This window comes from Electrophorus electricus, chromosome 16, assembly GCF_041902795.1.
Source record: "Electrophorus electricus isolate QZ-2024a chromosome 16, ASM4190279v1, whole genome shotgun sequence".
NCBI classification, from domain to species: Eukaryota; Metazoa; Chordata; class Actinopteri; order Gymnotiformes; family Gymnotidae; genus Electrophorus; species Electrophorus electricus.
In genome coordinates, this window is record NC_137512.1 from 22,319,641 (window position 1) to 22,333,885 (window position 14,245).

General features: G+C 40.3%; 1 protein-coding gene across 4 annotated transcripts; it reads left to right on the top strand.

Annotated features, from left to right (window-relative positions):
• Positions 1-531: 531 nt before the first annotated feature.
• ferry3 (FERRY endosomal RAB5 effector complex subunit 3) lies at positions 532-14,242 on the top strand. 4 transcript variants are annotated; one of them, XM_035532327.2, is made up of 14 exons: positions 532-628; positions 1,154-1,337; positions 1,571-1,716; positions 3,472-3,653; positions 4,039-4,138; positions 4,634-4,755; positions 6,160-6,266; positions 6,998-7,195; positions 7,506-7,634; positions 8,169-8,240; positions 8,350-8,552; positions 10,163-10,220; positions 10,627-10,694; positions 13,768-14,242. In XM_035532327.2, exons 2-14 carry the CDS (start codon positions 1,160-1,162, stop codon positions 13,930-13,932), a joined length of 1,728 nt encoding a protein of 575 aa, XP_035388220.1. In that variant the 5' UTR covers positions 532-628; positions 1,154-1,159; the 3' UTR covers positions 13,933-14,242. The 4 variants fall into 4 exon arrangements, with proteins under 4 accessions (XP_035388220.1, XP_026878063.2, XP_035388221.1 ...); XM_027022262.3 differs by lacking the exon at positions 13,768-14,242 and adding an exon at positions 11,784-12,825; XM_035532328.2 differs by lacking the exon at positions 532-628 and adding an exon at positions 738-906.
• Positions 14,243-14,245: the final 3 nt, after the last annotated feature.

A 14,245-nucleotide genomic window follows, 5' to 3' on the forward strand; every position in this document is an offset into this window, starting at 1 on the left:
CCTGCAACTGACACCTCATACATTTTAACAGGGGTCTTCTCCATTTAATAATTAAATGAGTTGTGAAATCAATTCCTGTATTCACGCCTGATAATGGCGCAGCTACCTTGCACAGTGGAAATTCTATAGCCTAGTCATAGACGCACCTGACCGCCTAATTGTAATGACTAAAAACGGAATGATAGGTTAAGCCTAAAGCGGATTGTCATTATCGGCAGCCTCAGCATGCCAAAGTCTGATATTCGATTCTATTCTATTCTGTCAGCTTTCTTGCTTTATAGGCTATGAGAACTAGCCTTCATAAATAAACTAATCAAACGTGAACAATCTTGTACTTTTTAGTATCTTTGTGATTTATAACATACTTTCGCTAAATACTATCTGCTTTTAACCCGAAAATTAACAACAGAAGTACAAGTATATACTACTTATACAATATAAACAGTTCTAAGTAAGATTTATGATAAAATAGTGATAAATACTGATAAATATTAATATTATTGATAAATACATATTGATGAATTTTGTGTCGAAACTGCAATTAGAAATATGCAACTAACTGGTCAGCTGTTTGAAACGAATGAATCAACCAACGGCGTGTTAGTCACAAGGAACTTGCAATTAAAAGGTATGAACAGCTGCGTTATTATTGTTAATAATATTTTCTGCTTGGAAAATATACTCTTGTCTTTTCAACGATACGCATGTTTTTTGTTTTTTTATATGGACGTCAGAATGCAAGTTAGCTAGCTAGCTGTGCTGTGCTAGCTAGCTAGCTAGCTATCTGGCCCAATTGTATTTGCCTAAATTTGATGCAGATGGTTGTTAACTAGCTGGCTATCGAGCTGGGGTAATATTAAGTGGATATCGCTCACCGTTTGTTTGACTCTCACATACAATCAAACGGTAATTGTTGCCAGTGTTTTCTTGGCATTTTGTTGTGGCTTTTTTTATACAGAAAGGCTAGATAGCTTAGCTACCTCTGTCATAGCTCGTTAGCTAAGTTAGTTATAAAGGAAATAAAGTATGACTTTAGCTGTCAACGAGTGTGTGAGTGTGCCTGTCTGTGTCAAAAATTCAGAAATTATTATATACTAGCGTCTAATTTGCAGCATTATACTGCACTTTCTTTTTCTTTGTTGACTTCTTACAGGAGAGAATGAGGAAAATCAAAGGTAAAACAAACACAACCGAAAAAGAATTTGTGTTTGAGTTCAAGGCAGGGAGAAATCATTGTGTCCTCAAAGTTCCCCTTGAGTTTCCCGTTAAAGAAAACGTCAGTGATCTTCATGGGAGACTCATGTTGCTTCATAAAATCCCTTGCTTTGTAGAACATGGTAAGAATGCTTGATTGCTTTGTTTATTCACAAGTCAGAATTATAACATATTAACAGTATCTGCTGGTACCAAGCTCTCACTTGACCAAAATGTTTATTGAGGTTCTTTGTTGCACAGTCAAATCTATTGTTTTGCTGTCATTGTGATTAGGATTTTAAAAAGGTACTAGACTAATAACATTTACTCTTTCCATTCTTTACAAATTCACCGTTATATACTGGTTTTATTTCAGACTTGAAGAATAGACTTCTGGCTTTCATTGAGAGTGAAACGTTAGAAGATTACAACCGGGATGCAGAAGCAGCACTACAACGGCTGACAAGTGGAGAAGTGGACATTAACAAACTGACAAATTCGTGGGCCAAAGCGTATACTGAGGTAAGTGCACTGCATGCTTAGTGCATTGTGGTATGTGTTGCCTAATTAATGTTCGTGTAGCCTTCAATTTCAGTAATGCTATTTGAATAAAAACATACTAAATGTTTTTTGTTTTTGTTTGTTTTTTGCTTTGTTGTATTAGAGCTAGGTAGAAATAACAAAGATTTGAGTGTATAGTATTTCTCTCTGTAAAGACAAAGCCACTGGTCCTGATGTTTTGCTCGCAAATGTTAGTTGTAGAACATCTTGATTGAGGCTGATTTTACTTTTCTGTTGCTAAGTAAGGAACTCTTATTCTCATTGTTTTCATTGTGTGCCAGTCATGACTTGGCTACCATGTACAGCAGGGTTCCACCCTGGAAGGTCAAACCACTGTTCTACTGCTTGCTTTCCCAAACTTGCTCATCAGTTATTTTCAATTTGTTCATGTGTTATTCTGGCAGGTTATATAGGCTTTGAGCCCCTCAGAAGATCAGACATGTGCTCTTGGTGTATAGGTTGGGTATTCGCTTGAACTGTTTTATAACATGTATTACAACATAGGAGTGGCAATAAAACATGATACATAAGAAAATATATTTTTAAAAGTTTGAAATGAGATCTTGTATGAATGTAAAATGTGTTTATGTAAGTGGCCTTATTTTTAGCACATAGGTGTGAAAGAAAGAAATGTCATGCCATCCAAAGAAAATTTAAAATAGAGCACACAAAGTGCAGCTGTTATTGAAGAGTACATGAAATAAATGTACTAAAAACATTAGAGTATCCATATCCATATCAGTACAAAATTAAAAGCATTGCAATGTCATTTTTTAGCAAGCCCATAGTAGAGACATTGGTGTTTTGCACATTCTTGATGTGCAAAACATGCCAGGTGATAAATATAGTCATGCCTCTGTATCAGTTATAGTACTTTACTGTGGCACTTGAACACTTAAGCTACCAAACTGAGGTTATAAAGCGTAATGTGAGCTTTTTGACATATATTGTATGGGAGATGCATCTGTCCATTTTGAATCAATGTTGCCTCCACCCATGCATGAAATTCCTTTGAAACAGAATATCCTATAACCACTTTTAAGAAGGTCAAGCAGATCATCCAAATTTGAACTGCAGAGTGTCAAGAGTTTAAATTCTGCTGCCACTTGCTCTGTCTTGTTTATAAAATGAAAACCTACTCCTCTCTGTTTCCCGTAAAGTCCTGTAGGTTCAGGGCTCTGCGAGCCTGCAGGAACACATTTAATATTTTACTGTGGCTGTACACAAATACACATGGGCCATCTCCACGTGCTTGTTTACCTTCTTATTTACAGCTGCTCACGCAGCCTTGTACTGGTTAACTGGTTGACCCTGTAAATGTTCTCCTTCGTGTGCCATGTATGCAAAGCTGGATTAGACCTTAAGAGTTGGCACAGATACCAATCTTCCAGTACTCATGGCTGTTTCCAAATAGGTTTCTGAATACTCAGTCTCAAAAGCACTACTAAGTATTACTAATATGTTCCCATGAATGTTAGTATATACATATTAGATATTGTAGTTCGAAATATCAAGTAAGTGGCAATGCTATATTAATAGCATATGGCTATGTTGGTGCAGATCATCAGAAAGTAATTGTGTGACACTTGTATCTTTAGTAGAACATGTGCAAAACAAAATAAAAGCTCATCATATCACGGACCGTTGTGGCGGAAGCCTGCCCATCTTTGTGGGCATTCGCCTCTGAATGGCTGTGTGTGCGCGGTCTGCCCTCAGACAACCCTGGAGCATGCCCGCCCTGAGGAGCCAAGCTGGGATGAGGACTTTGCAGATGTCTACCACGAGCTCATCCACTCCCCAGCCTCAGATACGTTACTCAACCTGGAGCACAGCTACTACGTCAGCGTGTCCGAGCTCATCGGCGAGAGGGACATGGAGATCAAGAAGCTCCAAGAGAGGTTGGTGGGCCATGGGCTGCTGCTCAGGCTTGTAACTGCTGCTGGTTAACAGTACATCATCTTATCACTAAATCATGTTTGTGCTGTAGTATGATATGCTAATAACACCAAGGTTATGGGATTGATTCCCACAGAGCACACATACTGTCATACTGATAAACATATGTATAAGTCACTCTGGATAAGAGTGTCTGCCAGATGGTGAAAATCTAATTTAAATGTAAATACTTTAGGCATTAAAGTACTAATTTTCTCTTTTCTGTGCATCAGAACATGTACAGTCTTGTTTATCTTTAAGAGAGTCATGCTTTTATCAGATGTTGGACTTAGCATGGAAATGGTTTTACAAGGGGTTTTTGATATTTATCTATCTACCCGCCTACAGGCAGGCTGCAGAAATGGATAAAGTTATGCAGGAGCTGGGAAAGACAATGAGTGACCAGGATGTGAATACAGTGGCCTCACAGCATTTTGACGCTCAGCAGGTAAGACCATGGCAGAGGCGTGAGACTCAACAGTTTTCAGCCTGTCTCATACAGTACAGTATAGGGTTCTTCCTACAGTAAAATGACCTGATGTAGAGTTCTACTGGTTTTAATTATACCCAGTGCATGTCATGCTCTAGTGTTGCTAAGCGATCCTTTATGTACAACTCTCCTTTTCTGTGTTGAAGGTATAGTAGTGCCAATTGTAATTGCTTACCAAACTACAACAGTATAGAATATGTAAACAAACAAACAAACAACTTAAACATTCTCACATTGCCAACATTTTAATGAAGACAAACAATACAAATTAATGATTGGATGTAGTGTAGTAATAGTAATGTATTTTTCATACATTGTCATGATTACTTAAATTTCTTTTGAGGCATTTACACAACACCAACTGACCCCTGTAGGCTTACAGTAATTATTAGCAATGGTGGTGGTTTTGCTCTGGCTATGTTCTTGGTACTAACTGTTGGGCCTGGTCTTTAGGATCTGGAGAACAAGTGGGCCAATGAGCTGAAGCAGGTTACAGGTATTCAGAAACAGGAGTACCAAGAGTGGGTGATCAAACTGCACCAGGACCTCCACAACCCTAACAACAGCACCATCAGGTACGTGTTTGCAGTATAGTCTTGCATTCGTACTGTGTTTGCACCTGCATTTGGAATCCATAGGCCAGTACTGGAAGCTAAGAGCTGATTCAGAAATGCAAAGGCCTGATCCGGACTACCTGGGCCCAGTTCCTGTCTAATGGCAAATAAATATTTATCTTTCCACCTTTCAACAAGACAAATGCATGAGCTTAATTTTCCTGTCAGTAGTGCATTAAAAACTTAAGAACTATATCTGACCTCAGAGACTTACTGTAATAAAATATGTGACCATGGTAAAATGGAGGGTTGAAGCAAGGCCAGTATGAAATTCATTATTCCTAAATAGTAGGAGCTGTTTTACAAATTATCATGATTCACCACTGCCAGTTTGGATTATTACAACTGAAAGAAGTAAAGGGCAGGTGAGGAAGGGTTTTTAAAATGCTAAATGCTAATATTTCTAATAGTGCATGGAAGCTGTTTGAGTTCACGCCAAGTGGGCCTGTACTCGCCTCAGTGTATTGTAAGGCAGTTCAGGGCTCCGCCTAGCTGTCAATGTGGAACTGGGCTGCCCCGTCATGCTTCTGAGCTGAGCGCGCTGCCAGTACCAGCACCCCGTGGACAAGGCTGTCTGAATGAAGATAACGTGCGGCTGAGTCAGGCCTTACGGTGCTGAGATTATTGACACGGGGGATGGTGCCTACTCAGCAAGCAGCCAGCCACAAGGAGGCAAATGTGGGGCAGACACCCTCTTGTAAGAAGGTGTCTCATTTTTTGAATCTGTCCTAAAATTGTTTTGATATTTTAAATGTTTTAAAGTCAGCACCTTTTGATAATGAGGATCTAAGAACTAAACAAGTTTATGTATAGGAAGCTGTTTATGGATGGTTGCATGTACTGCAGCTGTTGATTGCTGTTGTCATGTTGATTGACCAGTTGGCAGCATTTATATCTGAAGCTGCAGTTCAGTGAATATTGTAACAAAAATGTAACAAAAAAACTCAATCGTGCAGAGGTTCCTCCAGGACCATTGGACAGTTTGACTTTGATTTAATTTTAATAGCGCAGATCATACAACTTTGTTTTGTGGCAGTGTTGAAGGAACATGGTACACAGTGATGTGAAATTAAGGTGCCGTGCTCTGGTTTGTTGTATAAAGGAGATGGAAAAAGGCACTACTTTGGTCTGCAGGAGATTAAGCTATAGTGTGTTCATTGTGTTGCACTGACTATTAAGATGCAGTGCCCCATTTATGATGGCACTGAGATGGTTAAGATGCACTCTCTTGATTTTGTGTCGTGATGAAGACATTAAGGTGCAGTGTTCAGATTTTTTTTGTAGCAGTGGGGAGATTAGAGAGCAGTGCTCTAACTTGCATTGCCGTGGAGGCCTTAGATTAAAGCAGTGCACCTTGTGTTGCAGCGAGGAGATTAAGGTGCAGCCTGGGCAGTTGGCGGAGGGCGGGGAGTTGGGGGCTGGGCTCTTCGAGGAGCAGCAGCAGCTGGAGGAGAGCTTCACCATTCACTTAGGTATGCTGCCTCCATGGAAAAATAGGGCACCTCCTTTTTACACTCACGGAGAGTACATAAAAATACACTCTCTCTAGCAAATGCTTTATACATGCCATTGCAGTAAATTAAATTCACTTCCAATGGGTGTGCTTGGGAATGTCCCTGATGCTTGCTAATGCTGGAATTATCTAATCCATTATAACATTGTGTGATGTGCGGTATTTTTGTGCTCGTCTGTTAAAATCGTGAAGTGAGGTTTCATAGAATGTTCAATTTAAGAAGTGTGTTATGCATTGAGCTTCTCTCTGTTAGTTTCTGTGCAGTTGTTGGCCTTGAATTTATAGTTAATAAATATAAAGTTTTGTAGCACTTTAAATATGAATTTGCTATCTCTAAAGTTTGATAGGTAATGTTACATTTGTGCTAATATCCTAGTGAAAGTAGGATATAACATTCGAATAACCATTTTAATTGTTCTAGCTGTCTTGTGGATATCAATGACACCAGTATATGTGCATAATTCTCAGTAAAAATAAAAGAAGTGAATCTTGAATGATGCTTGACTGATTTTGCAGTCAAGAGCAATGTTCCTTGAAAACTCCACAGAAATATTCTGACTTTGCTAAATGAATGACAGCTACTATGGCTGCAGTTTCACCTGCACTTCTCTCATGACACTGACAGGTCTTTGCAGCTACCTTGGCATTCGTTGAGTAACATGTAATTTTACCGTCGTCCCGGCCATTCAGGGGCTCAGCTGAAGACTATGCACAATCTGCGGCTGGTACGCGCCAATGTGCTGGACTTCTGCAAGCACCGTCACCACGGCAGCAGTGGTGCCAAGCTCCGGCGCCTGCAAACTGCACTTTCGCTGTACTCGTCTTCTCTTTGTGGCCTCGCCCTGCTCGTCGACAACAGGGTCAACTCCTACAGCGGCATCAAGAGAGGCATGAGTCCTCACCATACCCACCTAGCACACAGCAGTGTCCACGGCAACTTTGCATTACAGAAATTCCTTACATGTGCATCAACAATAGCTGTAAAATCATGTGAATAATTGCTGGAAATACAGTTTAGAATTTTGGTGGTTCCAACCGTAATGCATGATTTAATGTAAATTAATTGGACATTATTTAGATATAAATAGTAAATGCAAAATAGGCAAGTGTATATGTAAATATAGGAATGCAGAAAAATTAGCATCTTTACTTTTAACTAGACATATAAACTAGACAATAAATTGTAATGTCATTCCAGATTTTGCCACGGTCTCAAAAGAGTGCACAGACTTCCATTTCCCCCGACTCTCTGAGCAGCTGGAGGTGGTCCAGCAGGTGGTGCTATACGCCCGGGCTCAGCGCAGCAGCAAGCAGAAAGAACAGCCGGGTGAGTGACACAGCAACTGTGTGTGTGTGTGTGTGTGTGTGTGTGTGTGTGTGTGTGTGTGTGTGTGTGGGCGGTGGATCCCCCCATCCAAAACTCCCAACCCTGCATTGCACCACGGCATATCCAACTTCAGGGGCTCCGCAGGGAAGTGTTGCGTTTCCTTACACTGGTGCCAGCAACAATGAAATGGGATCCAGCTCTTTTCTGGCTGTCTAAATATTTTGCCAGAATGTGGAATGAATGCCCTGGTAGTCACTGACTTGGATGAGAATAATTTATTCTGTTTTATCTGTAAAATTGTGATTCGATCTGTTTATTCTGCTAATTGAGTGCTGCATAAAGGATCTCATAATTTGTTTTATAAATCTGTACATAAGGCAATTCAGGTTGCCCACTGTAATCAAATTAAAGCTTCGGATTCTCAGCATTGTTACTGGTTATAGATATAATCTAATTTATAATTTCTATATATAATTTATACTTACTTCACATATCCTAAATAAAACTGCTTTATTTTGTGACTTTATTCCATAGAAATGCCAAAAAATGGAACAACCGAGGATAAAAACAAGAACATTGAGCGAAACTCTTCCAATATTCTTCCTGGTAAAGCTTAATGTCTCTAAGGGCTCATCCCCCTCTCGCGCAAGCCTTGTGTGACTGGCCTTAGGGTCACTGATACTCATCATCAGACATGCTTGACTCTCCTTTGTAGGTGAATTCTACATCACTCGGCATTCAAATCTGTCAGAGGTGCACATCGTGTTCCATCTGTGCGTGGACGATAACGTGCGCTCAGGGAACCTCACAGCCCGAGACCCGGCCATCATGGGTTTGCGCAACATCCTGAAAGTGTGCTGCACGCATGACATCACTACCATCACCATCCCGCTGCTGCTTGTGCACGACATGGCTGAGGTGAGGGACGCCCTCGCTGGCCGTGCCCACGCTCGCTACCCCGCACCGCCCGTGAAAGCTGTCAGACTGAATCCAGCTCGGAGCCGTGTGTGTGTGAGGGAGAGAGACATTCTGGGCTCTGTCACATCAGTGTTGCCCCAAATAACACAATCAGGGTGGTGTTGGTTGATGGCTTTGCAATGTAGCAGTTTTAGAGTTTAGAATGAGCTCTCGATAGGAGTCAGTGAAATTAAGGCTGATTATTTTTGTAGTGGCTAGACCTTCTTTTCATTTATAATTGTGTGGTTGTCATTTTTAAAGATACTGCTGAATTAAATAATCGTCTATATCAAAAGACATCATTATCAAGTAGCAATATTTTGCAGATGGTTGTTGTTGATCTTATGTTTAACTTCACAATACTTTGCGCACTCACTGTCATCATGGTGATCGTCTCTTTGAACAGGCCACATTGATTGTTATCTGGTCCACTTTCTCCTTCAAAACTAAAGCACCATTCAACCTGACTCAGAACTGTCACTCCTTGTGACTGCACAGTTACCATCGCTCAGACCATGCATTTATCCTGACTTATGCTGTCAGATGTGATGCATTTAATCTGTTGGTGCTCTGTTAATTTCTTCTGCTAGTGTGTTAGAAACAAGTTTCCCATCTCTCTGCTGGTACTGTGCAGCTTTGATAGGCTTTTGAAGAGAGGAAGTGGGACCAACTGCTTTCAGTAATTAGCAGACCAAGCTCATCCGAGTCCAGTCCTCCGTAGACCCAGAGTGAAGGAACTTCACATGCCCTGACATGCCTGATGAAATGTCATGGGGGGTTTTTTCCCCCCAGAATGCTGGGTATAATTTTACATCAGATGTTCCTTTTATGCAGCTGCCAGATTGCAGATTTCTCATCTGAAACATAGAACATGCCTGTCAGTTTACTTTACTGAACTACACTTGGGTGTTTTAGTGTGTTTAGTCTTTTAGCTGGAGTTAAAAATAAATTATTGGATCCATCATTTATCAGTATGTCTTGTGAGTAAAATGTATATTAAGTTGTCCTCGTATTCACAATTGCTAGAGATATTTTGAAGTCCTTTTATTTGTGCTGCTAAAATTAGTCACTTCAAAAATACATAAAATCAGATTGATGTGTCTTATGTGCTTGCTGTTTATAGAAGGCATTTTGAAATGTTTTTGATGCTAACGCTGCCGTGTAATTTACAGGCGGCTGTGTGTAGGCCAGGCTGGCCCAAGTCACCAGTATAGTCTGGGGGAAGCTGCAGCCATCCATCACAGCCCACCTGACCACAGTCTGTTGCTAAGGAATGCTGAGTGTTCAGAAAATGTTTTTCATCCAGGGGGATGAACTACTGGGTACACCAGCCTGCTTCCCCCAGGGGTACCTTATCTTAGCTCAATCTCAGCTCAATCTTAGCTCAGTCTCAGCTCAGTCTTGCTTTAAAACAGAAAAAGCCCCAAAACATAGGACTCTACAAAGCCAGCACACTATAAGTCTTACCTCGAATCTGGGTATATATATAAATTTTATTCTCTCATATATTCTTTCTTTCTCTCTCTCTCTCACTATGTATCTACCTGCTTTCCCTTTTGCTCTGCCTCTAGGAGATGACCATTCCCTGGTGTCTGAAGCGAGCTGAGCTGGTCTTTAAATGTGTGAAAGGTGAGTGAGCATACAGCCGAAAGTGGAAATGCTGACGTCGTTCCTCTGGGGCACTGCTAATGAGGGTCAGCATATTACAGAGGAGCCCTCCGGCCTTACTTGTTCATTTCATCTGGGTTTACCAACAGATCCACCAATACAAGCTGTAAATGTTGTGATACTATGATTATAGATGTGAATGCATGATGTCAGGATCCATTTTAGTAATTTAATTCAGTGAAGTTTCAGTCGATGAACCAGCATGGAACATTCACTAATTTTGTTTGTGCTAAAAGTAACTAAATTTGCCTAGTGAATTGAATTTCTATCCTGAAGTGAATTTTTAAGCAGTCTTGGGTCCGCTCACTGTTCTGTTCTGCCAACATTAAAGATAGCTTTAATGTTGAAGTTGTTTGGCCATTGGCAGGTTTCATGATGGAAATGGCTTCATGGGACGGCGGTATCTCACGGACGGTCCAGTTCCTCGTCCCACAGGTACAGTCTAGTAATCACTCAAACTCCTCTCTTGTTTTTTTAACAACGTCTGCATCAGTGTAAAGGCACCAGTCCCTTGCCAATGGCAACAAGCTAAAAACATACTCAGCACAGACCTCGTGTGTCTCTATAGCGCAGCCTTTTAGGTTGACCAGAAAAAGTACTTGTCACCCACCAGCCTCCACGCCGATAAGGCTTTGCTATATTAAAGAGAAGCTCTTGCCATCAGTCATTCTCTAGGAGCGTGTGTGTGCTTGTGGCATGCCCCGTCTTGCTGACAGGCTGAAGGGGTAAAACGAGCATCAAACACCTCTTTGACATTCACCACTGCCAGGTTTACACTCCATCACCTTTCAAAATTAGCTCCTGTAAAACCCTTTTATTGTTTTGTTTTTGTTTTTTTTTTCCATGTCAACCAACTGCATAGCTGTGTGAGGTAAATACTGTGTGTGGGGTTGGGTGCGTGATGTGGAGTAGCTATGGTTTTAGTCTTGTATCGCCTAAGACATTTATGGAGTGTCCTATTCAAATCACGGAGCTTTAGCCTTTCTTGACTTAATGATCAGGAAAGGCTTTCCATGCATAACACATTAACTCAGTGAATTCAATACTTCGGTCTGAAATGCAGCTGTTGTTAGTACTAAAAGAAACCTGGTGGTGGCCTGTGAACATTATGCAAATTAATACTATGCAAATGTGATGATGCTAAACGCTCCCCTGTGGTTTTCATTCACGTTTCCACATTATTATTTTTGGCTAAAGTGTTATCAAGGGACAGTTTGGACAAAAGCTAATCCATGTTACAGATAATGAATATTGAAAGGTAGATAATGACCTCCCTAATGGCATTGGGCGAATTACCTCATAGTCTGTTATTTCTGTGTTTATTTACTTATAGCCATTTAATGTTTTTTATTGAATTCATCATGTAATGTAATGTGTAATTTCTATTTTCTTAAGTATAACACTATATTTTATGTTATGTATAAACCTGTAAAGAGAGAACCAGTGTCACTACAGGTATATAATACATAAATATGCATAGTAAGCACTCAGTTACAGTCTTTTCTAATTGTATTGTATTGACAGAGTATCTCAGAGGATATGTTCTACCAGCTGAGTAACATGCTGCCTCAGATCTTCAGAGTGTCCTCCACCCTCACTTTGACATCCAAGCGCTGACTGAGATCTTGCAGAATGGCTCATCATATGTTAAATTTAAGTTGCTGGGGTGGGACATTTTATGTTGAAATTTGGCAGTCAATCATACCTTCAGTGCAGTTTGCAGTTGTTTAAAAGAGGCTTGATATCCATGACTGGTTACTGATTTAATGCTATAAGGCTGTGCAGTCCCTTTGGCTGTGCTCCTTGTCCTGCACGTGCCCTGCTGGTATACTAGGCATTCTGCCTGAACTCCCAACCTGCTATGAGTGGTTATAGGTCTGTTGGAAAGTGGGAACTGGATTCTTTTAACATTTCCATGCTTGAAAGTTGGCTTGTGTTAGTCCCATCACTGATGGCCTTTGGAACCTGAAAGGCTTGTTCTGGAAACAGCCAGGACTCAGCAACATGTGGTTATTTTATATTGGCATGTGTTAGAGATGTATAATACCAATTTTCCTAGGTATTAAAAAGACTGAAGGGCATACTTGTATGAGATGTCACAAGTTATTCTTACTCTCTACCATCTAACACGTGTTTTTGAAATGAAAACTATGCCATCTAATGATGACTTTTGTGTGTCCTGCAATGTGAATTACATCTCCTTTAAACATATTAACAAAGGGAGAAACATGACTAGGCAAGCTTGTTTTGAGGCTTGTATTTTGAGGGCCTCTTCCTGAGCACCCTTTACAAGAAAACTATGTTGCGCTTCTTGTGATGACAAGCAGTTTTTCTGGGTGCTGCATTGCAGTCAATCACCATTGGCACCTTATGCCACCCCTCTGACTAATGAACAGCAGAGGGCGCTGTTCTAACTCACAGTAACAGTAGCTTTCTATGAGAAGTGAGCCTATCGAGACTTGCTGATCTGAAACGTCAAATGATGCCGACTATTCGAGAGCTCTAAATGATTTACCATGTGTTTTTATAATAGTTGCCAATTAAAGTCCACGCATTCTCACTCTAATGGTTGTGCTTTTTCATTTATTGTGTCATTTTGGTGCCTGTAAGTTAACCTGTTAATGCTTTTATTGATTTTTCAAACTTAATGTTGCTTGTATTTCTAGTCACAGTATAGGCTAGTTTCCTAGGGTGAACACAGCTTTATATAACTGCTAATATTAGGCTTAACCTTGGACTGAATTTCTAACATGCACACAGTAAACCAGTCTGGCAAAGACATATATGAAATTAGGACAAACGCAGATTGTACTGTATGCATGTACGTTACTCTAAAGTGGCCCTAAATGGTGCATATGAACCAATTATATCCTGCACTCCCAAGTCTTTGTTAGTTCAAGTGTTAAACTAAATCTTAGAAATATGTACACTTTGTGAATACAGTAACATTTTAAGGTTGTTTGCCTGCCCTTTTTCAATTTTGAAGAGCCATTATGTGTTTTTTATTTATTTTTATATATATATATAATATAAAATTATAATATTTATTATAATATTTATTTATTTATTTCTCTTTGCTAGTATAATGACAAATGTGGTATAAATTACATTGATCTCTAGTCAAATTGAGTATCCTGTCCATTTTTTACTTAATATTTTAGTTAGCAATTTGACTTGCATTCATCTTCCTGTATGTAATCCATTTGAAAAGGGACATAGTTTAAATATCTGCGTATTTTGTGATATTTTCACTCAAATTTTTCTTCTTGACACAGTTTCATCTAGAAAGGAAGTTCACGGTGATTTGTACAGTTTTGTTCTGTCTTGTTTTGGGGTTTTTTTTTTTCTTCATGAGAACAGGTGCAAAGCTTTGTCATCATGTCCCTGCCGGTCTGCACTATTCATGCACTGGTGTGTGTCCGGCGCCATTCTCTGAGGAGCGCTTGCGAAATGAAGGAAGGAAATGTGTCACTAAATGTCTTGGGTTTTTGGTCTGCCTCCATCTCAGATTGCTGAAGGTGGAGGTGCAAACTCCTGCAGAGTGTCGTTTTCCCTTCTCTGCCACCCAGCCTGCAAGCCAGCCAGGCAAGACATCAGCCGGGGCTTCTGGAGCCAGATGCACCCCACAGCTGTTCCAGCTGGACTAGTGTTTCTCACCTCAGGCTTTAAATAGTGGCCCCTACAGATGCACTGCCTTTTCTCATGTGTGTGTGTGAGTGTGTGTGTGAGTGTGTGTGTGAGTGAGTGTGTGTGTGTGTGTGTGTGTGTGTGTGTGTGTGTGTGTGTGTGTGTGTATAATGAGAGTCCACAATATCACACTTGGCCTGAATGACGAGTCATTTCAGGGCAGAACAGGAATGAAGTCCCAGTTTTTCTCTGCTGCTTATGAATGCAGTAGTTGCTTAAGTTTTTGAAATTGTTTGTTTATAATATACATGCTGTACAGCCATGTAAAATCATAAAACTAAATCCCACGTGGTAAATCG